The sequence below is a fragment of the Pteronotus mesoamericanus genome, unplaced genomic scaffold (genome assembly GCF_021234165.1).
Source record: "Pteronotus mesoamericanus isolate MK-2021 breed Mesoamerican mustached bat unplaced genomic scaffold, CSHL_Meso_final contig_164, whole genome shotgun sequence".
NCBI lineage: Eukaryota > Metazoa > Chordata > Mammalia > Chiroptera > Mormoopidae > Pteronotus > Pteronotus mesoamericanus.
Genome location: NW_026555065.1, coordinates 1,903,202 through 1,930,637, shown reverse-complemented (window position 1 = coordinate 1,930,637; position 27,436 = coordinate 1,903,202). Strand labels below are relative to the sequence as shown.

At 36.1% G+C, this 27,436-nt stretch overlaps 1 protein-coding gene across 7 annotated transcripts in view; it reads left to right on the top strand.

Annotated features, from left to right (window-relative positions):
• The window catches only part of MAP2K5 (mitogen-activated protein kinase kinase 5), a 249,028-nt gene that overhangs the window by 63,201 nt on the left and 158,391 nt on the right, over positions 1–27,436 (top strand). For all 7 annotated transcript variants that reach the window (XM_054565240.1, XM_054565238.1, XM_054565237.1 and 4 more), the window contains exon 9: positions 23,395–23,434. In XM_054565240.1, the coding sequence (XP_054421215.1) occupies positions 23,395–23,434 (40 nt within the window). The remainder of the gene's footprint in view (positions 1–23,394; positions 23,435–27,436) is intronic.

Sequence of the window (27,436 nt, the reverse complement as noted above, 5' to 3'; positions counted from 1 at the left end):
AAGACCTCATCTTGATGCAAAATTAAATACTTATATATGGCTAGATTGCATTATAGTACTATATGACAAGCAAGGATATTAATATTTCCAGAAAATCAATGAGTGATTGTCAAATAAAATTAATTATGTATGTTTTCCTGTCTCCCCCTCTCAGCATTCACTGTTATAGGCTTGTTTCATGCAATAATATGTATTGTATTGATTAGAATCTTAAGAAAGAACTTGTGCTCATGATCGCTATACCTTTCCCACCTTTGCTTCCCCACCACGTTCCTGTAGCTTCACACATGCTCATATCCATTACTGCAGTGATGGATTATTGGCATCCAAGCAACATGACAGGATGTCACAGGTCGCTGAGCAGAGATCTTCAGACTCTCCTTCCATCCGAATTAACTATTATTGAAATAGTTTATTGAGATTGAAGTATTGATCATTTTCTGCTAACGTTGGCTTAAGGGAAGGAAGAGGAGGTGGTGGTATTTTTGAAAGACACTAAATTTCATTTTTAAAAATATCATTTATTTAGGCCTTTCTTCCTATTTTATAGCCCCTATTGTTTTATTGCTTGGAAAAGTGTGTCTTGGCTTTATTTTTATGACAGTATAATTATACTTCAGAAATGCACTTGATTACTATGGGTAACAACATTGTTCTAGTATATTGTTTTGGCCAATATTGCTATACAAACAACTTTTCAGTCAATTGAGTCTGGTAAAAATCAATACATTATGGTAATATTTTAAGTATGAATTTGCTGAATCTAAGTATTCAACACCATCTCCTTTCAGGGGAGAATAGTTTTGAAGTGGCAAGACTTCTAATGTCTTCTAATACTTTATTTTATTAAACATGTCTTCTTGCCCTGACTGAGTGGCTCACTTGGTTGGAGCATTGTCCTTATGCACCTTGGTTGCAGGTTCGATCCCCAGTGAGGGTTCATGCAGTGAGCAACCTGTGAATGCATGGATAAGTGGAGCAACGAGTCAATATCTGTCTGTTTCTCTCTCTCTCTCTTCTCTTTCACTCTTTGAAAAATTACTCTTAAAAAAATGCTTGCTTTATAAAGAAATTTAAAGTCCCCAGTAGAAGTGATTGGGAGCAGATAAAAACATAAGACTACTGTTTTTTTTTGGGTGGAAGACATTTAGTTTCCATTTGAAATCTTCTCTCTGGCGGTATTAGGAATGTGTAACATCTTTCAGTATGCCACTTTTAGATTAAAAATGTCTGGTTCTGGGTACTGAGTTTACAGAGAGATGTGGATAATTCAGAGACCACCTAGGGGAGCATGGAGAGAATAATAAGGGGTCTGGGAATTGTGCCTGTCCAATCCTCCTTCGTTCGTTTGTTGAGCAGTCATGGTCTGAGCATGTGCTGTGTGGCGGGAAGTGTATTGGCTCCCAGGGACAATTGGCTCTCAATGGACCTGTGTCCAGAAGGATGGAGAAGCTCTGTGCACAGATAAGTATGAGTTGTGTATAGATCATATGAGTGGACATCCTCACAGGGCCTAGCCCTTTACCTTCCCTACTGTAGCCACTTAGTGCTTTAGAAATTAACCTGCAGAAGCAGATTCTTCACAACCTAAGTAAGGATGGACACAAAGTGGTGTCCATTCACTCTGGGAGGTGTGACTTCTCCTACCTTAGGCAGAACGACTTGGCTCTTGTTCAGAACTGCTGAGAAAAGAATTTCCACTTAGACCTGGATGTGACATTACTGCAGAGGTTACTTTCATGTCCAAAGTCTCAAAACCAAATTCAGCATTCAGCTGCCATAAAAATACTATGTCAGGTGTTTCTTGGTTTCGTTTTTTTTAATTTCTTCTTACTGTAGATTCATTTATTCATTGAACAAATACTTATTGAGGGTTTCTTTGTGTGAAGGACTGTTCTGAGCACATGCAACTCAGTAGCAAATAAGACAGACAAGTTCTTTGTGCTCCTGGACTCATACTAGTGGGGTAAACAGACAGTAATAAAGGAAATGAATGCCTAAGAAAGATGATAACAGATTTTGCAAGAGCTGTGAAGAATGTAAAGTAGGCCCTGGCCAGTGTGGCTTGGTTGGCTGGAATGTTGTCCCATAACCGAAAGGTTGTGGGTTCGATCCCTGGTCCAGGTGCTAGGCAATGGACACTTCTTTCTCACATCAATGTTTCTCTCTCTCTTCTTTCCTCCCTTTCTCTAGAAGCAATGAAAAAATGTTCTTAGGTGATGATTTTTTGAAAAAAGAAAGAATATAAAGTAGGTGCTCAGCAAGGCTTATCGGAGGTGATATTTGAGCTGAGACCTGAAGGACAGGAAGGAGCCAGTCACAGAGCAATCTGGGGAAAGAACCTTCCAGGCAGAAGGGACCACTCTTGGCAAAAATTCTTAGATGAGTATGAACATGTGTCTAGGCCAGTGTGGCTGGAGTAGTGTGAGCTCAGGGGAGAGCACAGAGCGGGGCAAGGCCTGATCATGCTGGACCCTTTGGACTTCGCTGAGCCCATGCTAAGAAGGCATGGTCAGTCTGGTTAACACCACTCGCCGCCTGCCCCCCCCACTTTTTTTTTTTTTTTTTACCAGTGAGAAAGACAAGGCTTGGAAGGGTTCTGTGGCATGCCCACATCAAACCAAGACTAGAACTCAGTACCAAACATCAAGTTGTACACCTTAAATATATATAGTTTTTATTTGTCCATTTTACCTTAATGTGAAAGCTGGAGAGGGGAAAAAAAAGACTAGAGCTCTTCTGACACCTCGATCAAGACTTGATCATACTTCTCAAGCCAGGGTTTTTCTGTTTCACTCTCTTGAGTTTCCTAATTTTTAACCCTGATTATTTTTTAGCACAAGATATAAATACATAATTCTGAAACTCAGTGACATGTCATCTCTAATTGTTCATTTTAGAGACTTTTTAGTAGATGTTAAAACAACCATTCCTTGGCTAATAGAATTATTGCAACTTAACTTGTTATTTGGTTTACCCTTTGGGTCTCTTTACTTTCAAAACCTACAATTTAATAATTAAATACTGAGATTAATTGTATGGTTATGCTACTGGAGGTGGTGCATTTCTTGATTTATAAGGCATATTAATTTTTTTTAGCAGTTTCACAGTATATGTTAGAAAATTGTAGTCTTTTGGTTGGCATATAGCACAAGCAAATATTTGTATACTGTAGCATCTAGGGTATTTACTTAAATTGCTTTTTTGGAAAATAATTCACTGGAAAGTCCAAAAGGCATTTACTGTGTATAACTTTCTGCCACAGTTTTTTTCATTGCTCTTTTGTTGGTTACTTTGATATAAGAGACCATGTTTCCGTTAAATTGCTGCCTTACTGGAGTGAAAAATGTTTAGGTTCTGATTTGTGTACTAACATTAAATCGGAGGAGTAGATTACTAAATTAAAAGAGAAATAGCAATAGAGACTTAGGCTGTAAATACTAACCATAAAGTTATTTTAATATTAATTTAGTTTTAAGTGTGACTTTGTGTTCAGTTATCCTCTTGATTTTAAAATTTTTATACTTTTTGCCAGTATTACAAAAGAAAGAAAAAAATGTATAGTATTATTGCTAAAAGCAGAGTTAGTGGTTTTTGTTTTGTGAGTTCAAATAATGAAATGAAAAATGTTCAGACAAAATTAGAACTTGCTTTAGGGCATAATCAATATAGCATTTTAACAAGCTTAGTGTATTTGGAAAATATGTATTGTGCAAGGTTCTCAAACATACTGATTCTATTATGACTGCTAACTGTAGCAGCAAAATGTAACAATGTATTTAGTCAATAAACATAAAGCTCTGATTAAACCATAATTAAGTTTTCAGAAAAGTTATCTAAAAACCATGGACAAAATATATTTTTACATTTCTCAGCAATAAAATGTATAGCTAATGAAACTTTACAGTGGTAGGAAAAATGATATATTAGATAAAATTTAGAATAAATTTTTACTACAAATACATATACCAGATTAAGTTTCTATACATCATTTATTTCATTTTCCTTTTAACTTGTTGTGAATGTATTTGTAGTGTTGTAGAGCATAACAGCTGGGATGAGACCGAAAGGGCAAATGAAAAGTTTCCCTACTTCCCTGGAAATCTAAGTGAAATGTTTCCAGGCTCTGCCTGCTTGCGTATACTCAGAGCACAAGAGGTGCTCAGAATCATAGCGCCTGTATTTTCACTTCCAGACGGGGCCAACATTACAGGCCCAGGGCTAATCCCTCAACAGCAAAGAATGTAGCTGGATAGAGTAGGCATCCCCACTGAAACTCAATACTTTCTTATTTCTTAATCCCTTCCTAGTAAATAGCTACATTTTGGTTCTGAGAAGAGAACTAAGGTAAACAGACTGTGTGCAAGCCTAAGGATTTCTGCTGGCATTTTCTAGCAAATATAGTGTAACTACTGTTACACTTTTTATTTTTTGTACTGGGTGCTTATACCTTACAGATGATCTATATGAACAAACAGCTGTCTGTCTTCTTTTCTTCTTCCCTGGAACTTGTAATCTTTGAAGTAACTGATTTAATCCAATGTCAGAAATGTCACTTCACTGTGTGATTCTCCAGAAATTTTATCTTTGGGTTTTTTCATTGCCCATGATTGTGTGAGTGTATTTTCGTGTATTTAAATCATTGGAATCTTGGTGTTTTGGCTGCTGGTCTTGATAAGGAAGTTAGTTTTCCTTCTCCCATGCAGACCCTGCTTTCTCTCTCCTTCCATTAATCTTGCTTAAAAAATATGTGTGACATAGTTAAGCCTAATCTCTTGAACGGATTGGAAAATACCACCTTATCTTGACTAATTGCAGAGGCTGTAAAACAAAATGTTGCTTAATTTTTGAAGAGGATATTCTAATATAGTTTATGTATTTTTTGGAAGTCATTAAAGAGATCTCCAGAAAAATTGTGTAATTGCATTTAGAATCCAAATACTTCATGTCCGCTGTCCAGAATAGAGCTCCACAATATAGAGGCACAGTACCCTGGGCAGGGAAGTCACTCAAATTCCTTCTTGTTTTGGGGTTTAAATATGACTATTCCCAGATAGTGGAAGTTACGATGGTAGTTTGAATGTTCAGTTTTTAAGTTAAAAGAAATAGTCCTCTCTGGTTTGTTTTGACCCTAGTCATAGTATGCCCATTTCGTAAAGTCTGTTATGCACAAAAGTGCACAAAATGAAGATAAAGTGCCTCTCTTCAGCCTGACAAAAGCTATTCCTTTGCAGAATGGTAGCTGCAGCGAAAGTAAATAAATGAATGGACAGCAATCACAGCCTAGTTGATGAAACTCTTCAATTAAAGCACAGGCATTTACATGGTGTAATTTCCCTAAATTGCCAATGAGCCCCTTTAGACACAACCAGTGTTCAAATTGATTTCAGCATTGATTTTGGCTGAAGCTGATAAATTTCTGCTTGTTAGTTAAAGTAATTTTGCAGAAGACTTTGTACTGCGGTATTGAAGTGTTCATTTAGCTGATGGTTAAAAGAGGAGTTATTTACAGAGGCCTCTACTGTTGTTCTGAGATGGGACAATTCCCCAATCATCTTTTACTTTTAATTTTTTAGGCTTCAGTATACCAATCAATAGGTGATTGAAACTGATTAAAACTTATCCAACCAGCTGCCTATGGCAGTTTAATTAGAAGCTGGATGATTCTTAAATTAAAGTTGTCTTATTTTCATTGCATAGCCATCTTCCAGAAGAGTAAGGGACTAACAATGCTGAAAACTTAAAGTTTGGCTTTGTTAAGGTATTTCACAAATGTTAACTCAATAGCTATTTTTAAAGGCAACTCAAAAGTGTATTCAGAGTGTTTTGTCTTTATAGAGATTAGAAGTAATAGTATGTTTACTTGTGAGCCAATGAATTTTTTTTTTCAGGCAAAGGGATAACCTGTACTATAATGAGATATATGAAAGAAAAGCTATTTGTGATATATATCTTATTTCATAAACAAGATGAATGCTTGAGCTTATTTTTTAAATACTGCAGTACAGGATGAAACTAGCCATCACAATATCCTTTGCATCTCCCCTTGAAAACCGTTAGCTTTGAATTTATATTTTTCTGTTTTCAGATCTGGATTAAAATCAATCTCCAATGAATTAAAAAAAACCAAATATTTTCATATAGTTATATGTTGACTTTTCAGCAATATTGTGGGCAGGGTTATAGAAGAGAGATTGTTGCCTTTTTTCCCCCCAGGGAAGCTTCCTCATACTCATTTTCTCTAGTGTGGGACAATTTCTTGAGTTTTTAATGGAAATGGGTTAATATTTCTGTCATAGGGGACATATTACATCTGGTACTACAGGGGAGAAGGGAATAAATGGCTCACTTTTCAGAGGTGCATTTACTCTTTGACCCACTAGGGTCCTATTTAGTGTTCTAGGAGAGGTAATTTAGTAAATTGTACTCCCGTGGCCTGAAAAAGTTAATGCAACTCTGAAAACTGAGTCATTCAATCGATTCTCCTTATTGCTTTTTAAAAATCAACACTGACCACATCCAGAGAACCTCGAAGACAACTGGAGTTAGAGGATCTAGAAGCAGCCAGTTTATATGTTCACATAGGCTTATGGGGACAGGCATTGGATTTGGCTACAGAGAACTTGAATCTACTTCCCATTCCAATGCTTATCAGAAGAATCTTGAAGCAGTTGTTAACATTACCAAGCCTTCCTTTCCTTACCTACCAAGTGGGGGTAATAAGAATATCTACCCTACAAATGTTTGTGCAAATCAAGTAGCTTCTCTCTATGAAAAACTTTTTATAAGCTATAGAGCACAATAGAATATTAATTATTAGTAGATAGAAGTGTTTTGAAAAAGACATTTGTGTACCTGATTTTGGAAAGTGATTTATTATTGGCTTTCCACCAAGAAACTGAGCAGAGATTACATGGTTACGAAAACATTTCAGGAGAGAAATTGCCTAACTGGTTAATCCTCAAAGTATTCCTAGTTTCCCTACACTATTGCCTAACTACTCCATTTCTTTCTTTCATTCTTATCATCAGGCTTTATTTCTCATCTCTCTGTTTTTCCCAGTACATTTTTTCAGAACCTTTGATAAGGAATCACTATGATGGTAGCTTCCTTGATCTCAGAGGTATTTAGGCCATATATTAAAAGACATCACTCTAGGTGATATGGGGAGTGTTAAAGGCTTGAACCAGGCTGCATCATTTTATGGAAGAAGTATGGAGGCAGTGATGACCACCTTAACTTTGAGGCATGTATGGGAATAAAAAGGAGTATATAACCAGAGTAAATAGAAAGAAGAAGACATAATAAAACGTAAGGTTATAGTAGTTTTTCTCTGATTGGAAATTTTTCTAACCCAGGCAAGTTCCCCATATCATGTGTCAGATTGGTTTGTAAGAGAGTTGTTAATATCTGTAACCTAATAACATGTTTGGTTTGACACGTAAACTGTCTGCAGGGGTGGGGGGGTTGTTTAACAACAAATTATTTTGCAATCAGTAGTGAAGCATCTGTAATGGGTTTTTTACACAGAAAGAAGGTTGGCATAGACTGTTATTTGAACTAGTACAGTCTACATAAAAGCGTCTTTCTACAACTGCTGTTTACTTTGGATTTCCTATTTTAACAGCTAGAGCCTGGCTAATGTGTTTATCTATTATGGAAGGCAACAACTGTCAGTGTTGATTTCCCTGAAACTATTTGAATTCTGTGGATGGCTATTTTAGTATGTAACATATTGGTAAAATCCACCCCAAAGAAACCTTCGAAGAGAACAAATCTCTGAAACGATCAAGCAATAAAACAAGGTTTTCATTAACTGAACCACAGCCAGTTCACATTTGGTTACTGAAAACATGTTGTTGCATTAAAAGATGACATGGGGGAGGGTGTTAATTAATCTCACAAAATAACAAAAGATTTTTGTTTTGTTTTCATGTGTGTGTATATACTCAAAAGCATGTATACACTTTTATAAGGCAAAGAAAGGTACGCTGGTTAGGTGTAGGCTTCAGAATTGTTCAGCCTTCTAATCTTTTGGGATAATGTAATACAGCTGACTTCCATATTCCTTATTTTAAATAGGAGACTTGAAATGTATCACCTCTGATGAATGACCCAGAGATGTGGACAACAGTGTGGGGATTGACTGTGGGAACAAGGAGTAAGCTGGGTGGAGGAGGGCATAGGGGGAAAAATAGGACAACTGTAATAGAATAACAATAATTTAAAAAATATATATATCACCTCATGCTGGGTAGCTATCTCCTAGTGGTGCATATAGCCCTTTAATGTCTATCATCTCCTTTTTGCTTTAATTTTCTTTTGTGCCAAGGCTATAAAAGGCTTGGAATGAAAAAAGACTTTCATTGGTTATTCTAAATTTACATAAAATCAGAGTTACTTTTTTTGGAAAATGTGATCTAAAGAGCAAGAAAACAGTATCTGTAAGTATGGAAACTAATGATGTTACATCATATTGGCTTTAATGTATACCATATATTTTTGATAAGGAAGTAGATTTCGTTAAATCTCAGAATGGCCAACTCTTTAACTTTCTATGCTAACAAGAATTAAGAATTGCATAAATAATTACAATGGATAACCAATCAGAAATCTTATTTTAAACAATGGTTTCTCTACTCCCAGTCAAACCTTTTGTCTTAATGAATTGGATCTCAGAGAGGTTTCTCTTTCACCTTGTCTCCTTTTTTTGGCCCTGCCTCTGCTCTGCCTCTAATGGACATCCTGGAGTGGCATTCAAAGAACAGAGAATCAGGGAATTCACAAGCTGTGAAATTTTTGCCTGAAAAACAGAGAATTGATCTTATCACTTACAAGAGCCATTACTATGTCTGAAGTAAGCTTATAACACATGCATTTGTAGCTTCTATTTATTTTAAAACAGCCTTTGCTTACTGTCTTTCTTGCCTCCTATCTGTTCTCTAAGAGACTCAGGGAGCAAAATAAATAAAAATTTCATTCTTTCCTGCTTACCTAGGATAAGACCATTCCTTTCTAATTACTGGTTATTTCTTAACCAACTGCTAACTATTCCTTTCACCATTTTAGTGACTGGGTTATTTTCTTAAGTTTCCCGTTCACTTAGAGAATTGTCAAACAATTGATAGCACTCTATAAATAATTCATAGAGTAATTGTGTCCCTCTTTTCACTAACCTTCTCTGAAGTATGTTATGTGAGAGGCAGAACTTAAGTCAATGGCACTTACTCCACATGGTACATGAAAGAATTGCCCTGCTCCCTTCACAGGACAGTGGCAGTACGGTTGTTTCAGTGTTCTTGATTTGCCGTTGTGGTTGAAAGTCATCATAGGTGCAGTTACTCTTCAGATTCTTGCTCCCGAGAGCCAAAACAGGGGGAAAGGTGTTTCTCTACTCACTTGGATGATGGTTTTGCTAAGAAATTGACGCTTACAACATATCATTATCAGTTATGCTGAAATACGAAATGCTTACATTTGGATCATAGGTCAGCCCCTCTATTCTTAAATTACTTTCTACCTCACAATCACTAGAGAATGATAGATACTCCCTATTATAAATTACTTCTGTTCAAAATTTAAAGTAACTGGATTAGACTGTTTGGAATTTAACATGCAGAATCGCACCAAAGAAATTAGATGCCTAATTTAATTGTATGAGATTGTACAAGCTTTATCAGAAAATATATGATCAGCTCTAGGTTATTTATTTTGTGAACAGGAGTCAGCTGGGACGATTCATATTTTTTTGGTTCTCCTAGAATTTGAAATTCTAAGCATAAATACTTTGCGTAAACATTGTAAAATACAGATGCAATTGATTTACGCATGACATAAACTTGTGTGGGGGTCCAGATGTTGAAATGTGAACACAGGTTGTTTCTCCCTTATGTCCTGTGTGAATGTAGGACTTTTTAAAATTTTTCTTTTCCTTTCTTTCTAATTTTTAAAGATTCTTAGAATAATTCAGTTTATTCTTTGGAGTGACATATCTTTTTAAAAATTCCAATTAGTATTTAGATGAAGGTGAGCATAACCTCTAGACTTTTATGTATTATACCAGACCCATCTTTAAAATTTCAAAGAGCAGGTTAGACTCAATTGTATTTGTTCCCAAGTATTACTTTTGAAATCAGTCACAATTCCTTTTTATTTCTAATTTAATCTGTATTGTGTTTTTTTCCATTACCATTTAGTCCCCTTATACCTCTCTACCCCCCAGTAATCACCACACTGTTGCCCATATCCATGAGTCCTTTTTCCTTAATTCCTCCACCCCACAACTGCACCTCCCCTGCCAGCTAGCTGTCATCTGCTCTCCATCTATGAGTCTGTTTTGCTCATTAGTTCAGTTCATTAGATTCCACATATGAGTGAAATCATATGGTATTTGTCTTTTCTGACTGGCTTCTTTCACTTAGCAAAATGTTCTCCAGGTCCATCCCTACTGTTACAAACAGTAAAACTTTCTTCTTTTTTACAGACAAGTAGAATTCCATTGTGTAAATGTCTCATAGTTGTTTTATCCACTCATCTATTGATGGACACCTGGGCTATTTCCATATCTTGGCAATTGTAAACAACACTGCAATGGACATAGGGGTGCTTCTGTTCTTTTGAATTAGTATTTTGGGTTCCTTTGGATGTATTCCCGGAAGTGGGATCGGTGGGTCAAAAGGCAGATCCATTTTTATTTTTTTTGAGGTATCTCCATACTGCTTTCCATAGTGGCTGCTCCAGTCTGCATTCCTGCCAACACTAGAAGGGTTCCCCTTTCTCCAGCACTTGCTATGTGTTGATTTATTGATGATGGCCATTCTGACAGATGTGAGATAGTATCTCATTGTGGTTTTAATTTGCATTTCTTTGATAATTAGTGAAGTTGAGCATCTTTTCATATGTCAATTGGCCATCTGTATGTCCTCTTTGGAGAAGTGTCTATTCAGGTCCTTTGCCCATTTTTCAACTGGGTTGTTTGGGTTTTTTTGGTGTTAAGTTTTGTAAGCACTTTATAAGTTTTGGATATTATCTCCTTATCAGGTGTATTGGCAAATATGTTCTCTCATTCTGTGGGTTGCCTTTTTCTTTTGTTGATGCTTTCCTTTGCTGTGCAAAATGTTTTTAGTTTGATGTAGTCCCATTTGTTTATTTTTTTCTTTTGTTTCCCTAGGCTGGAGAGAGATATCCAATAAAAAATTTCTGTGAGCAGTATCCAAGATTTTGCTGCCTATGTTTCTTCTAGGATTTTTATGGTTTCGGGTCTAACATTTAAGTCTTTGATCTATTTTGAATTCTTGTGTGTGGTGTAAGAAGGTGGTATTGTTTCATTTTTCTGCACATATCTGTCCAATTTTCCCAACACCATTTATTGAATAAACTGTCTTTAGCCCTTGTGTGTGCTTACTTCCTCTGTCAAATATTGACTACAAAGGTGTGGGTTTATTTCTGGGCTCCCTATCCTGCTTCATTGATTTATGTGTCTGTTTTTATGCCAGTACCAGGCTGTTTCAATTACTGTGGCCTTGTAGTATAGTTTGACATTAGGTAGTGTGATTTCTCCAACTTTGTTTTTCTTTCTCAGGATCACTGTTGCTATGCAGGACCATTTGTGGTTCCATATAAATTTTTGAAATATTTGTTCTGGTTCTGTGAAATACATCATTGGAATCTTGATAGGAATTGTATTGAATCTGTAGATTGTTTTGGGTAGTATGGACATTTTAATGTTAATTTTTCCTATCCGTGAACACAGTATGTGCTTCCATTTATTTGTATCTTTTTCAATTTCTCAGTGTCTTAAAATTTCCCATGTATAGGTCTTTTACATCCTTGGTTAGGTTTATTCCTAGATATTTATTCTTTTTGAAGGAATTGCAAATAGGATTGTTTTTTTAATTTTCCTTTCTGTTCATTATTGGCATATAAAAATGCAACTGATTTCCATACATTAATTTAAATCCTGCTACTTTGCTGAATTCATTTATCAGTTCTAGTAGTTTCTGTGTGGAATCTTTGGAGTTTTCTGTGTACAGTATGATGTCATCTGCAAATAAACACATCTTCCTTTCCTATCTGGGTGCCTTTTATTTCTTCTTCTTGTCTTACTGCTCTCGCTAGGACTTCTAGTACTACATTGAATAAGAGAGGTGAAAGTAGACCTCCTTGTCTTATTCCTGATCTTAAGGGGGATGCTTGTAGTTTTTGCCCTTTGAGTGTGATGCTGGCAATGGGTTTGTCATATGTGGCCTTTATTATGTATAGGTATGTTCCCCCTGTTCCCACTTTGCTGAGAGTTTTGATTGTAAATTGGTGCTGAATTTTTATCAAAAGCTTTTCTTTATCTATCGATATGATCATGTGGTTTTTACCCTTCATTTTGTTTATGTGGTGAATCACATTTTTTGATTTGCAAATGCTGTACCAACCTTGCATTCTAGGAATAAATCCATTTGATCATGGTGTACAATCTTTTGGATGCATTGCTGTATTCGGTTTGCTAATATTTTGTTGAGAATTTTAGTATGTGTGTTCATCAGGGATATCAGCCTATAGTTTTCTTTTTCTGTAGTACCTTTATCTGGTTTTGGAATTAGAGTAATGCTGGCCTTGTAAAATGAGTTTGGGAGCCTTCCCTACTCTTGAATTTTATGAAATAGTTTGAGAAGGAGAGGTGTTAGTTCTTCTGGGAGTGTTCAGTAAAATTCACTTGTGAAACCATCTAGTCCAAGACATTTATTGGGAGTTTTTTTAAATTACTGCTTCATTTTCATTAGCTGCAATCTGTATATTCAGATTCTCTGATTCTTCCTGGTTTATTTTTGGGATATTGTATGTTTCTGGGAATTTATCCATTTCATCCAGGTTGTCCAGTTTGTTGGCATATAGTTGTTCTTAATACTTTCTTACAATCATTTGTATTTCCTTGGTGTCAATTGTTATTTCTCGTCTTTCATTTCTCATTTTATTTATTTGGGTCCTTTCTCTTTTTTTGTTGATGAGTCTGGTTAAAGGTTTGTCAATCCTTGTCTTCTCAAAGAAACAGCTCTCAGGTTCATTGATCTTTTGTATCTGTTTTTTTTTAGACTGTATTTCATATATTTCTGCTCTGATCTTTATTATTTCCTTCCTTGTACTCATTTTGAGCTTTGTTTGGTATTCTTCTTGAACTTCCTTTAAGTGCAAAGTTAGATTGTTTATTTGAGCTTTTTTTGGGTTTTGAGATGGTTCTGTAATGCTGTGAATTTCCCTCTTAGGATTGTTTTCCCAGTGTCCCAGAGATTTTGGATTGTTGTGTCATCATTTTCATTTGTTTGAAGATATCTTTTGACTTCTTCCTTGATCTCGTTGTTGACCCATTCATTGTTTAATAACATGTTATTTAGCTCCTGTGTATTTGCGTGTTTTTCATCATTCTTCTTGTGATTGATTTCTAGTCATAGCATTGTGGTCAGAGAAGATGCTTGATATGGTTTCAATCTTTTAAAATTTATTGATTTGTTTTGTTTCCCAATATGTAGTCTGACTTAGAAAATGTCCATGTGCACTTGAAAAGTATGTATATGCTGCTGCTTTGGGGTGAAATGCTATGAATATATCTATTACATCCATTTGATCTAGTGTGTCATTTAAGGTCGCTGTCATCTTGTTGATTTTCTGCCTGGATGGTCTATCCATTGAAGTCAGTGGGGTTTTAAAATCCCCAACTATGATTGTATTTCTGCTGATATCTCCTTTTATGTCCATCAAGATTTTCTTTACACATTTAGGTGCTCCTATGTTGGGTGCATAAATGTTTACTAAGGTTATATCCTCTTGTTGGATTGTTTCCTTTATCATTATGTAATGTCCTTCTTTGTCTCTTACTATAGCCTTGGTTTTAAAGTCTATTTTGTTGGATATAAGTACTTCTACCCCAACTTCTTTTTTTCTTTTCCATTTGCATGAAGTATCTTTTTCCAACCTTTACTTTTAGTCTGTGTGTATCTTTCGATCTGAGATGGATCTCTTGGAGGCAGCATATATATGGGTTTCTTACCCATTCAGCTATCCTTTGTCTTTTGGTTGGAGCATTTAAGCCATTTACATTTAAGGTGATTATTAATAGATACGTGTGTAGTGCCATTTTATTATTTAGACTATTTTCCTCTTTTTTTCTTTCTCTTCTTAAAGCAAGCCCTTCAGCATTTGTTGCAGTACTGGTTTGGCGTTAACAAACTCCTGTAGCTTTTTTTTGTTTGGGAAGTTCCTTATTTCTCCTCCAATTTTAAATGATAGCCTCGCTGGGTAAAGTAGCCTTGGTTGGAGGTCCTTGCTTTTCATCACCTTGAATTTTCACGCCACTCCTTTCTGGCCTGAAATGTTTCTGTTGATAAATCAGATGACAGTCCAATTGGCGCTCTCTTGTAGGTGACAACCTGCTTTTCTCTTTTGGTTTTTAGGATTCGCTCCTTGTCTCTAAGCCTTGCCATTTTAATTATGATGTGTCTCGATGTAGACCTCTCTGGGTCCAACTTGTTTGGGACCCTCTGAGCTTTCTGGACTTGTTTGACATTTTCCTTCACCAGATTAAGGAAGTTTTCAGTCATTATTTCTTCAAGTAGGTTCTCGATCCCTTACTCATTCTCTTCTCTTTCTGCTATTCCCATGATGCAGATGTTACATTTCATGCAGTACAAAATGTTTCTTAAGCTCTCCTCATTTTTTAAATTGTTTTTTCTTTTTGCTGCTCTTCCTGAGTGTTTATTTTTACCTTGTCTTCCAAATCCAGTCCTTGGACTTTTTTTATGCTTTTTGTGTCTTTTATCATGATTGTTGAGTATCTTTATAATCATTACTCTAAACTCTCTATCTGATAAGTTGCTTGCCTCCACTTGATCTAGTTCTTCTGGAGAATTCTGTTGTTCTTTCATTTGGCGTCTGTTTCTTTATCTTCCCATTTTGGCTGCTGCTTTGTATTTTCCGCCTTGACGGTAAGCCAATCAGCTGGTAATCTAATCATGCTAAAGCAGCATAATCTACAGTGTGGCTTAAGCACCACAGGGTGGAGCAGAGTAATTCTTTTAGGCAAGGCTGTTGCTTCCCGACAGTCTGATGCCACTTGGAGAGGAATGCTTTGTCTGAGAAAGATGCTCCCTGCGGTATGGGCAATGGCTCAACATAGGGATCCTGGTAGCTGCTCCTTCAGTTCTCTCCTAAGAGTCACCAGCCCCAGACTCTCCTCAAGTGTCTCTAGTTCACTGTGCCCTCCCTCTGCTGGAGCCCAGAGTAAGTGGCTGCAAAAGAAATTTTAGTGTGTTGGCCCTTTAAGAGGCTCTCTGCATCTCTAGTCGTTTCTCCGTAACAGACAGAAACCCTGCTGCTTTTCACAGCTGGATTTTGTGTGGGTTTCTTTCCAGCTCTGGTGCCGTAGGCTGGGAAACCCAGCTGGGGTCTAGCCCCTACTCTTCTCAGGGGGAATACCCAGCCACTGAAATATCCCTCCGGCTCTTCAGCTGCCACCCATGGGAGCCCAGCCAGCCCTCTCACATCTCCTCTGTGCTCCCTGCCAGTCATGTGTGGCGAAGTGGTTTCTTCTGTCTGTGGGTATAAGATTCTCTCCAGCTCGTATTTAGTTGGTTATTGGGGATACTTTCTCTACAGTTTAGTTGTAATTCCAGATTGGTCCTGGGAGGAGGTTACTGTAGCTTCCACTTACTCCTCCATCTTGGATCTCTCACATGTTTTCTTGAATACCTACTCTCTGCAAGATACTGCACTTGACAGTATGGGAACTATAATATATCACCAGTATTCAGGGCCTGAGGGACACCATTCTCAGGATTCTATTGCTGGCTTCCTGTCTGCACCTTCTCATGTCCTTTAATGCTTCATATCTTTCTGACTTCTGAATTTGGAGTCCCTCAGGTCCAGTCCTCAGACCTTTTCTCTATTTAACTCCCAAGAGAGCTTTTCTAGTTCCACAGCGTTACAATGCATCTTCTGTTGATGAAGCCCTGTCCTCGGTCCTGAACTTTAGGTTTATATCTAATTACCAATTAGATGTCTTTTAGGCATTTCAGAATTTAGGTAAAACTGGGACTCTGGATTTCTTCTGAAACCTACTCCTTCTATTGTTCTTCTGGTCTCAATAAATGGAAACGCTATTCTTCAAGTTGCTCATGGCAGAAACTTTGCATTCATTCTTAATCTTTCTTTTTCTCTCAGACCACCAAATTTACCCTGAAATCTTGTTGATTCTTCCTCACAACTCTTTTAAGATGCCAGCCACCTCTCACCACTCTTTTCCTACTATCCTATGCCAAATTTCTACTATCTCTTGCTAGGATTATTACAGTAGCCTCCCAACTAGTCTCCCAGTTTCTATCCCTTCCTACACTGTGTAGTCTCTACCCAGCAACCAAAATGATCTTTCTAAAATATGTATATGCCTTCCTCTCACCATGGCATCTCATATCACTGAGAATAATAGTCAAATTCTTCACATTGGCCTAAATGATACTACACAGTCTTTCTTCCCATTACTTAACCTCATCTCTTACAAGTAGCCACTTCCACACACATCAAACACACACTTCCACTTTTGGGTCTTTGAACACACCATTTTCTCTTTCTGAAGCCTTCTTCTTCCTGATATGTAAATGTGCTGCTATACTATATTCACACGTAACCTGATGAGGGAGGCATTCCCTGACCTCCCTCCCACCCCTAATATTTAAAAAAAAAAAAAAAATACCCCTAATCTGGTTACTCTCTGTATCCTTAGCATTATTTTTCATTGCACATCTGCTGCCTGATATATTGTAGTCAGAAAAAATGATCTATATGTTACAGACTTTATTGACCTGCTTTTTGTCCTAGTACATAATAATTTTTTTAGAAAAATAAGTTTTCTATCCCTGGAAATAATGGATATCCTCAGTTTGACTGATGAAGAGGTCCATATAGGATCAGTGACCAGCATGTTAATTGTGATGTAAAGCTCTTCTATACCTTATTAATTTTGATCTGATTGATCTGTTGATTACTGAGAGATATTCTCCCACTTTGTGGGTTTATCAAGTTTTCCAGTGCTTCTGTCTGTGACATGTAGGACCACTTTTTCTGACTACAATAGAATTAGTTTAGAAATCAATAAGTTAACCCTCTTATACATTTAGAAATTAAAATACACACATATAAATAACTTATGGGTCATAAAATACATCATAATGGAAATAAAAATGTTTACAACTAAAGAATAAAGAAATACTGTATATGAAAACTCATGGATACAGCCAAAGTATCACTTGAAGAATAGTTTTTTTATACATACATTAGAAAAGAAAAACTGGAAATTAATAGGCTCAACAACTACCTGAAGAGTTTTTTTAAGGGGAGGGGGTAAACCCAAAGGAGGTGGGTGGAAAGAAATACTAAAGAAAAAAAATTAATGAAATTAAAATTCAAGAAACCCAAAAGTCGGTTTCTAGGAAAAATTGATCAAATATAACAGAGAGAAGACATACAAAAAACAAAATTAGGATTTAAAAAGGCAAAGGGGAAGAAGGGAATAGGAGAAAGGTGGTTAAAAAGTACAAACTTTCAGTTATAAATAAGTATTAGGGATGTAATGTACAGCATGATGACCATAGTTAACACCACACTGCGATGTGATATATAGGAACTTTGCTAAGAGAGTAAATCCGAAGATTTCTTATCACAATGCAAATATTTTTCCTTGTTTTGCTCTCTCTTTTTCTTGTATCTATATGAGATGATGGATGCTAACTAAACTGATAATGGTAATCATTTAAAAATATATGTAATTCAAACCATTATGCTGTACACCTTAAACTTATACAATAATGTATGTCAGTTATATCTCAATAAAGCCGGTGGGAAGAGAGACATATTTCTAGACAGCAGAGATTTTAAAAATATGAGGATACTATGAATAAGTTTATAACAAATTTGAAAACAGAAAATGGACAGTTTTCTAGAGAATTTTAAAACTGTCTTAAGAAAAAGAAAAATAAACCTATAGTAATTAAGTAAATTTATTCATTCAGTCAACAAATACTTATAATATGTGTCCAGCACAGTTTTAGACACTGGAGATACAGCAGCAAACAAAAAGAATGAAAATCCATGTTTTCATGGAACCTGCTTTCTAGTGGTGAGAGACATACAGTTAATAAATTAGGTGTTGATGAATTCTGTTAAGATTAAAGAAAGGGAGGATCAGCTGTTTTATATACCATAGTGAAAGAAGTAACATTGGACCCAAAGGAAGGCATGGAGCAAGCCAAGTGGTTCAGGCCTGAGGAGTAGGTGAAAAGGGCCTAAGGAAGGATCATGTTTGGTGGAACAAAATGAGTATTATGCATAAGGGAAATTGGCAAAAGCAGGGATTGGTGAGGTGACCAAGATCTAGATCATGAAATCCTTGTAAGGACTTTTGATTCAGCAGTTAGAATCAATACTCTAATGGGGATGATAATAATAACTCCTACTCATGTTACGTATCAATTATATCACAATAAAGCTGAGGAGGAAATAACTCCTGTTCACAGGATTATGGAATTAATTAAATGTACATAGAATTTCTTTGTGAAATACCATCCAAGTGATACATATCTGTTTCATCTAGGAAAAGTAATTATTTGTTGAATGTTTATTAAATAGAGAGCAACTACCATGGGCCAGGACTTGTACAAAGCATAAAGAACACACAGATTATCAAGACATGGTAGTTGTGCCAAGTATGGGAGACAGGCTCAAACACTATTTCTCCATTGTATTCTAGGAGTTATAACAGAGCTACTAAAATCTGAAGACTAGAAGAGGCCTCAAAATTTTACAGTTTACGAGTTGACCCTTGAACAACACTAGTTTGAACTGTGTGGGTCTACTTATATGTAGGTTTTTTCCTCAATAAATATCTGTACCATATTTAATCCACAAAAGGGAGTCTAAGACGTGGAAGACTGACTGGATGCATTATTCTGTGCCATCATATATATGGGACTTGAGCATCCATGGATTTTGGACCAGCCTCCCTTGGATACTGAGGGTAGTTAAGTTTTGGGGAAATCAAAAGTTATACATGGATTTTCGACTCTAGTAGGAGGGGTAGGTACCCCTAACCTCCATGCCATTTGAGGGTCACCTGTATAGTAAATGAAGGTATGTGGATTCTTTTTAGGGTAGCTTATATTTTTCCTATGTATTTAACCCAAGAAGAATGAAAAATGTAAGCTTCTCATTTAGCCATGGTAATTGTCAGATGGTGTTTCTGCTGAAATGAACACCTGAATATGTCACTGACCATATCTCTCTGTAGTATAAATAAATTACAGTAGTGGGCAAGAGAAAAACGGTAAGAAATCTAGAATTTGAATCATGGTATAACCATAGCATATCAGATGGTTATTTTAATTTTTTGTCTTCAAAGTTGGTTCAACATGAAGTAATTCTACTGTTTTTTCTTAATAAATGATATATTACAGCATTTGCCAGTTGTCACTGTTAAAGCTAACTTGCTATTTTAATCAGTTTTAGTAGGTTCTACTCTCAAAACACATAGCTACCATAAAAATTTCCAGTTTCTTAAAATATAGTGCATGCCAGCCCTGTCTTCAATGCTTTACATATGTTACCTCACTGAATCCTCATGGCTCTGTAAAGCGGGAACCAATTTCCCCATTCTAGACTTGAGACAACTGAGACACAGTAAGGTTTACTAACAGTCCAGGTTCACACTGTTAAGAAGTGGCAGAGCTGGGATCAGAACCCAAGCAGTGACTTCAGAGCCTACACTCTTCACTCTGCCTGCCAAGATAGGTCAGCGGTGACTGCAGGGTATTTCAGTGCCTGGGGAGGTTCAGATGTGATGATCCTTAGCCTGATTGAAATAGGCCAGCACCTGTTTTAGAACACAGTGAAGAAAACTTGAACATTACTATATCATTTTAGGTACTAGAATATGTATATTCTCCCACAATTCCAGTCTTGGCTTTGCCATTGACGAGTGTGTGAGTTTAGAGAAGTTTTTTAACCTGGGTTTTAGGTGTTTCAATTGTAAAAGGAAAAGATGAGACCAGACAAGACTCTATATTTCCTACTAGATCAGTAAATTTTGTGATTCTATACTGTACTAGAATTAAAGATTGACATCACCTTTTTTTTTTCAGTCATCTGGAACCTGTTGTTCCAAATGAAAAAGGAAAGTATGGATAATGAGTGTTCTTCTCTTTTGCTGGGCTCTTTTTTATTTTAAATACTCAAAAAAATTATACCAAGGTACTAGCTTTTGCCATCCTAAAGTGCATATGTTGTGTGCTTAGTTTTAAGAGCTGGGAATATTCCCTGAAGGTCTGTGCTGGTCGCAAGCAAAATGGAACACTCAAGACTAAGCACTAAAAATATCTCATAAAATGCTTTCTCCATGCACTCACTGGAACAGGTAATTACTGTGGCAACAACAAACTAATTTGAAGTGTTAGCTGTTAATTAAAAGAATGCAGAGGTGTGTAGTTGTCTTTTGGTGTAACCAGAGCCTCCGTTCAAACTTCATTAATCACTTTACAGTTAATGTGTTGCGGAAGGTCAAGACTATTGAGATGCAGTATCCGTTGAAAGTAAACAAATTCCTTTTCTCCAGGTGAAATGCCATTTGCAAAGATAAGGGGCACACTCCACTCATACCTGGCATTGCCGTTGTCATCCACTTCTCCTTGATGATTAAATGTTAAATCGGTACTGTCATTGCACTGTAAACCAAACCACACAGGATCTTTATTGCTCGAAATCGAACCCAAACTTCCATGGATGAATTAGCGTGCATCATAATTAAATCATCAAGCATCCCCTTGTCTTTCACTTGGAAATAGGAGACCTTTCTTTTGGAAAAGAGATCGGCTTTCTTGACAAGCTAATTAAGTTACCAAACTGTTCAGTATGGTGTATATATATTCTAATGTCTACTGATCATTTACTTACCACTGCTGTTGATCTCAAAAGTCTGGGTTGTTGTCCAAAGTAACACTGTTCTTTCTATAACTTTTGAATCCTTCTGTATGCATTCAACTGTTAGTCTTCACATTAGAGTCTTTCGTTAATGATTCTAATATAGAGTATTTTTAAAAGTTGAAATTGGAGGAGTTTGTGGTATACAAGAGGAAAAATAATATATCATTATTAAATTTTACATATTATATTACCTATATTTACATGGAATAAAGTTACTACATTCCTTCAAATTGCATTTCAAATTAGTTTAGTCCAACAACTTCTCTGTCAGAGATTGAGGAAAATACAGTATATGTCTTTATATATCAGTGTATTATATGAATTCAGATACATAATTAATCAAATCATAACCTGAAAATGTAGTTTCATTTAGAAACTACATAGATAGTAAAGTAAGTGGTAATTTTTTCTAAACCCTTTATAATAAAGAAGTTCCACTTATAAAATATCACTTTATATAAAGTATAAACAATTTTAAATAACTTAAGTGTTGTAAACTTAATTTAAGTGTTATACTAGGGAGGTTGATATTTAGAGAAAGTCTGTAAATACTTTTACAGATTAAATAACTCTTTGGTAAAGTGAACAATTGCCAAATTTTACAATCTTGCTTTTCCTTTAAATGAAACATAATTTCTCTATAATTGATAAAATAAAGGCTATGTTTACCTTCCAAAATTGGCTCAACCTTTGTCCACTCAAGAAGGAAAAACAGAATGGTTTATAACACTCATATGGATACGTACATACATTTACATGTTTTTCCTAGTCTTACCTGAATTTGTAACATTATATATATGAAAAGTCATAAGTCCGTGTAGGTTCTTAATAACTAAATTATATCTGTAAGTCTGTCACTTTAAAAATATGTCAGTGATTGCACAGTTCTGTAAATTTACTAGAAATCATTGAATTATATACTTAAAAGTGAACTTTATCATACATAATTATTCCTCAACCAAGCTGTTTAAAAAATTTGTCAGAGCAACCACACAAATACTTTTGTCAAAACAACAGAAAATGATATTTGATATTAGAGGAATGAATTTTTTTTTTTTGTTTTAAGAAAGAGGCAGTGTTTTTTGGAATCACGTATGGCAATGGATGTTAACTAGACATATTGGGGTGATTCATTTGCATTATACATATACAAATATCAAATCATTGTTATATACCTGAAATTAATATGTGAAATGTCAATGATATCTCCAAAAACTAATAAAATAAATGAGCAATTTTTACTACTGGGTCATTACCAAATAAAAGTTGGAAACCTGGTAAATTTTGCAACTTGGCAGCTGAGGACGAGGAATTCCTGGCAAGCTAAATTACATTCCTCCCCATGTTCCCTGCCCCACTCACATCTTAACGCTAGCCAGGTGAGAGGAAGGACATTCAGCTCTTGGCTCATGTGCAGAATCCTCCATGGAGCAAGATTTTAATTCTTCCAAAATAATTTGTTTCTGTATACTCGTATGGACTTGCAGTAACAGTGCTTGTTCATGTTGTGTGCGTCATTTTGAATTTTTCATATAAAGCAGATTGTTTCTGGATAACAGTAAGATGTATGGTCCTTGCAATACATGTATGTATGAAAGGCCACATTTCATTTAAACGCAAAGGTCTTGATAAGATAATGCTATTTATTTCTACATGCCTTAATCTTTTTTTATAAATGAATGTGTTCATATTTCTTGACTTAAATTGTAGTCCTTTCACTGTATCCCATCATTTGAGCTTGTCTGTCTCCTGAAGCTTTTTTAATATTGAGAGATGCCAATTTTAGGAAAAGATGGGGAATATACTTGAATCTTATAAATCTGTGACTAATTATATGAATTTATACCTTAAGCAATAGCAAATTCTGTGTGTTTTGAAGTTATTTTGATGAAATGTGGGATTGTAGTTGGTCGGTGTATATAATTGAAATAAACAAAAAGAAAACGTCCCGTTTTATATGGCTTTGTCTAGTGCTTAGCATAGAGCTATAGAAGACCCCTGCACACACTCCCACTGACACCGACAGTATGTGGTAAAGGATCTAGAGCCAGAAGACCTGGATTTGAAGTATAGTTCTGCCACTAACTGCCTTTGTACCATTAGGCAAAATACTTAACTTCTCTATGCTTCAAAGTTCTCATCTATAAAATGAGGATAATAATGCCAGCATTACCTTAGAGGGTTATTTTAAGGTAATGTATAATGAATCATTTTGTAAACCATTAAGCTCAATAGAAATGTAAATTACTAATGTTATTAGTATTCTTTGAAAGTATCATATATCCCATTGCTGCAGAAATATTCAGATTTACATTTATGTCCTTAACGATTTTCTAGGTTGTTTAGTAATCCCAAGTAATTTTGTTATTTTTTTTCTTCCCATAGAGCATATCATGTCCCAAGTGGGAAAATACTAGCTGTAAAGGTAAGTGCTGGATAAATTTCAGGAAATCCATGATATTCTTGATGCTTCTACACCCACCCCCTCCCACTTCTCCATGTCTAGCTTGAGTCACAGGCAGCCATGAAAAGGAAATGAAACAGTTTCAGGTTTGGCTGGTGGGTGGTGGAAGCTGTGGCACTGCTGTGACATTCAAGCCCCTGACAATTTTTGAGTATGCCCTCGAATGGCCAGGTGTGAGCACCTTGCATTATGAGTCTTCTCATCACTGTTGCCTACACTTCTTTCTGTGTTTCCTGCTAAGTGGCATCACTGTCTTCCTGGTCTGGAAGCTCAAAACCTTAGTAGTTATTCACTACTTTTTTTTTCTTTTGTCTGCGACATCTTGTATGTCTCCGTATCCTGTCAGAAATTTTCCCTGAAATGCATCCGTTTGTCACTTTCCTTCTCTTCTCATCCTCATCGCCTTGGCATCAAATCAGGCTCACCTACCTTCTACCTGACTTTTTATAACAACTCTATCGCTGTACCTTGATCCTTTTCTTCTCCCCTGCCCCTTTACTCTGCCACCAGAGTTGAGAAATTGAATCACAGATCTGACCATGTCACTGTGTTGGTGCCCGCCCCCATCCCCCATAGTGGGCACTGTAAAACCTAAGATGTCTGGCCCTTTACCAAATTCTGAAATACCCCAGCACCACACCCACCGATAGTCAAGCTGCACATAACTCAAATGGATGTTCTAGGCACTTACCTAAGATACTCTTCACTTGTTGCCATCCTCTTTGTAATTCACACCTCATCCCTGCCATATTCAACATCCCAGTCTTGCCATGCCACTTTGGGTTTAATCTCTGGCATTGGCTGTTGGTGCTTATCTTCCCCTCATTTTATTTGAGATTTCCCCAATGGGCTCCCTTGAATTGTACCTCTGACCAAATCCTAGGCTACCTCAAGTTCCACAGAACCCCACTTCTAACCCTCTAACCCTGGGTTCTTAGCTAGCAAACTGGCTAGGCCTGCTTTATTTCTCACCCCACAAACTGTTCAGGTCCTCTACAGATCAGCCCCTTCCTGCATTTAGAGCCACATCCTCTGCATTACTTGTCTGTGACCTTTTGTCACATCCTGATTCCCTGGTCTCTGGGCCCTTAATAATGAAAGCTTTTATTTTTTTGTGTGACTACTATATGCCAGTTACTATGCTAGATGTCTTATAACTGTTATCTTTAATCCTTAAAAACTGCAAAGTAAGCATATGCATCTTAGATTTGAGAAGACTGAGACTCAGGAAGCTGAATTGTTCAAGGTAACACAGTTGAAACAGCCAGGGCCAGGATTTAAAACAAAATCCATTTGATTCCAAAGTGTATGTCCTCTGCCTCACCAGGAAGTCTTTATACAAGTATTACCATGGCTCCTATTTCTGATTTCCATCTATCCTTTCACGGTTCATCTGCTCCATGATGCTTTCTTAGCTTTCCCCAGTGAGAACTCAGTCTCTTTCCCTTACACTTGTGTAGTATATATTTCTGCAGCTTTTATCTAGGAAACTAGGAATCTGAACAAGTAAATTGCAATTGATTATACCTTTTAGTAAGGCTAAGCCAAAGTTAAGAGTCAGTGTAGTCCAGAGTTCTTTTCCATACTGCGCCTAGCACAACACTTGGAATGTGTTATGTGACATTATAAGGTCTACTTTTAATAACTCAAGTAGCTTTTGGTGAAGAGAGAGAACAAAGCTCTCTCTCAGGATATTTTCTTTGATACTCCAACCAAATAGATTCACAGAAATATAGAACCGAAAGAGATCTTAGAGATCATCTGTTGAAGCCCAGCATTTACAGAGGAGGAACCTGAGGTTCAGAGAGTACTCAGGGTAGGTACTCTAGAGCCAGTCTCCATCACAGTCCTCCCAAGTTCACTGGGTGCAGCTCTGACACACCATTCTGGCATTGGCTTGTCATTTCCATACCTCCTGAGCTCCCTCTCCACTCAGGGACACCTCCACCACTTCAGCAGTGTTTTCCTTTCTGTTGAGTTGTTCGTTATCAAAACTTTTAGATCATTGCCAATGATATATTTAAAGACAGTCAACTTTAGGTAATTTAGTCCAGGAGAGGGATGCACTGCTATAAATCAACCACAAAAAAAAAAAAAAAGAAAGAAAGAAACTCATTTGGCTTTTGCATGTGCATTATAATTATTCATAATTTCATACATTTTGAGTTATATTTAACCTAGGCTAATATTAAAATTCTTGTGTATGACTATTTAGTTGGTTATGGCAAGGGTCTTATAGTTGTTTCTGGAAGGGATTAAAAGCAATTGTAAAGAAGACACATTTTAAAAGAGGTGTTAAAGTAGAGACTTGCAATAAATACAAACAGTAGGGATTTACAAATATACAATTTATTAGAACTGACCATAAAACTGAGCTTTAGACCAAAGACTATGTATTCACTTTGTATATCTAAATTATATAACATACTAGATGTTCAAACTGAGTAAAGTGAATGAGTGATTTAAGAATAGATATGATTATTCTGTTTACTCTTTTTTTTGCTTAATCTCTAAGCTTTTGGCAGCAAAGGCAAAAACATGTTGCTTATATAATAGTTATAATCTAGAAAAGACAAATGTACCATTACTTCAAAACTGCCAGGGTTTTCCATTAAATTTTAGAAGTGGTTAGTTACCAAATATGCAGGGATTTTCCAGATATCTTTCTGTTATTGATTTCTAATTTAAATCAGTCATGGTCAGAGAATATACTCTGTATAACTGGAATTATTTTAAATTTATTGAGATTTTTTGTGGCCCAGAAAAAGAATTGTTGTGTTTTCTGTGCACACGAAAATAATGTGTAGTCTGTTATGTAGTGTATTGTATAAATGTTAGATCAAGTTGGCTGATCGTGTTGTTTAAAATTTCTTTATCTTTACTGAGCTTTATCTACCTATCAATTATTGAAAAGGCGATGTTGAAATCTCCAGGAATAATTGTGAATTTGTCTATTTTTTCCTTACATTTTTCTATCACTTTTTTACTTAATATTTTTTGAAGACCTATTAGATACTTTTAGGATTGTTATGTCCTTTTGATGAATTGGCTCCTTTATCATTACAAAATGACCTTCTTTATCTATGGTATTATTCTTTGCTCTGAAATCTACATTTTCTGATATTAATATAACTACTCCAACTTTGGTGTTAGCATGATATATTTTTACTTTTAATCTGCTGGGTCATTATATTTGAGATGGATTTCTTATGGGCAGCATATAGTGGGATCTTGCATTTTAATCTAGTCTGATGATCTTTGCTTTTATTTTGGGCATTTAGATCATTTATATTTCACATGATTATTGATGTGGGCAGATTCAAATCTGTCATCTTGCTCTTTGTTCTCTATTCTGTCCTTTTTTTTCTTAGCAATTGCTTTGGAGTTTATGGTATATATCTTTAACTTATTACAGTATACATTCAAGTAATATTGTACCACTTTATCTATAGTATGAGAACTTTACATAGTATACATAGTAATACTTTTATTTTCCTCATCCTAACCTTTATAATCACACATTTTATATACTCATGTTATAAACCCCAAAATACGTTGTTGCTATTCTTGCTTTAGAGTTATTTGCCTTTTAAAGACATTGAAAAAGTAAGAAAATGTTTATATTTACTCACATTTTTACCAGTTCCAATGCTCTTCATTTCTTTGTATAGATCCAGATTTTCATCTGGTATAATTTCCTTTCTGTCTTGAAGGCCCTTCTTCTTTTACCTTCCTTTATTCCTCCCTCCCTCCCTCCCTCCCTTTCTCCCTCCCTCCCTCTCTTTCTCCTTCCCTCCCTCCCTTTCTCCCTCCCTCCCTCCTTTCCTCCCTTCTTCCCTTCCTCCCTTCCTTCATTTTTTTAGGTGTTGATCTGTTTTATTATTTGACTGGAAAACTAGATACTCCACCAATCCAGGGGAAATGCGTAGGCTTAATCCTCCTTGTCATCTCTGGTTCCAGCCC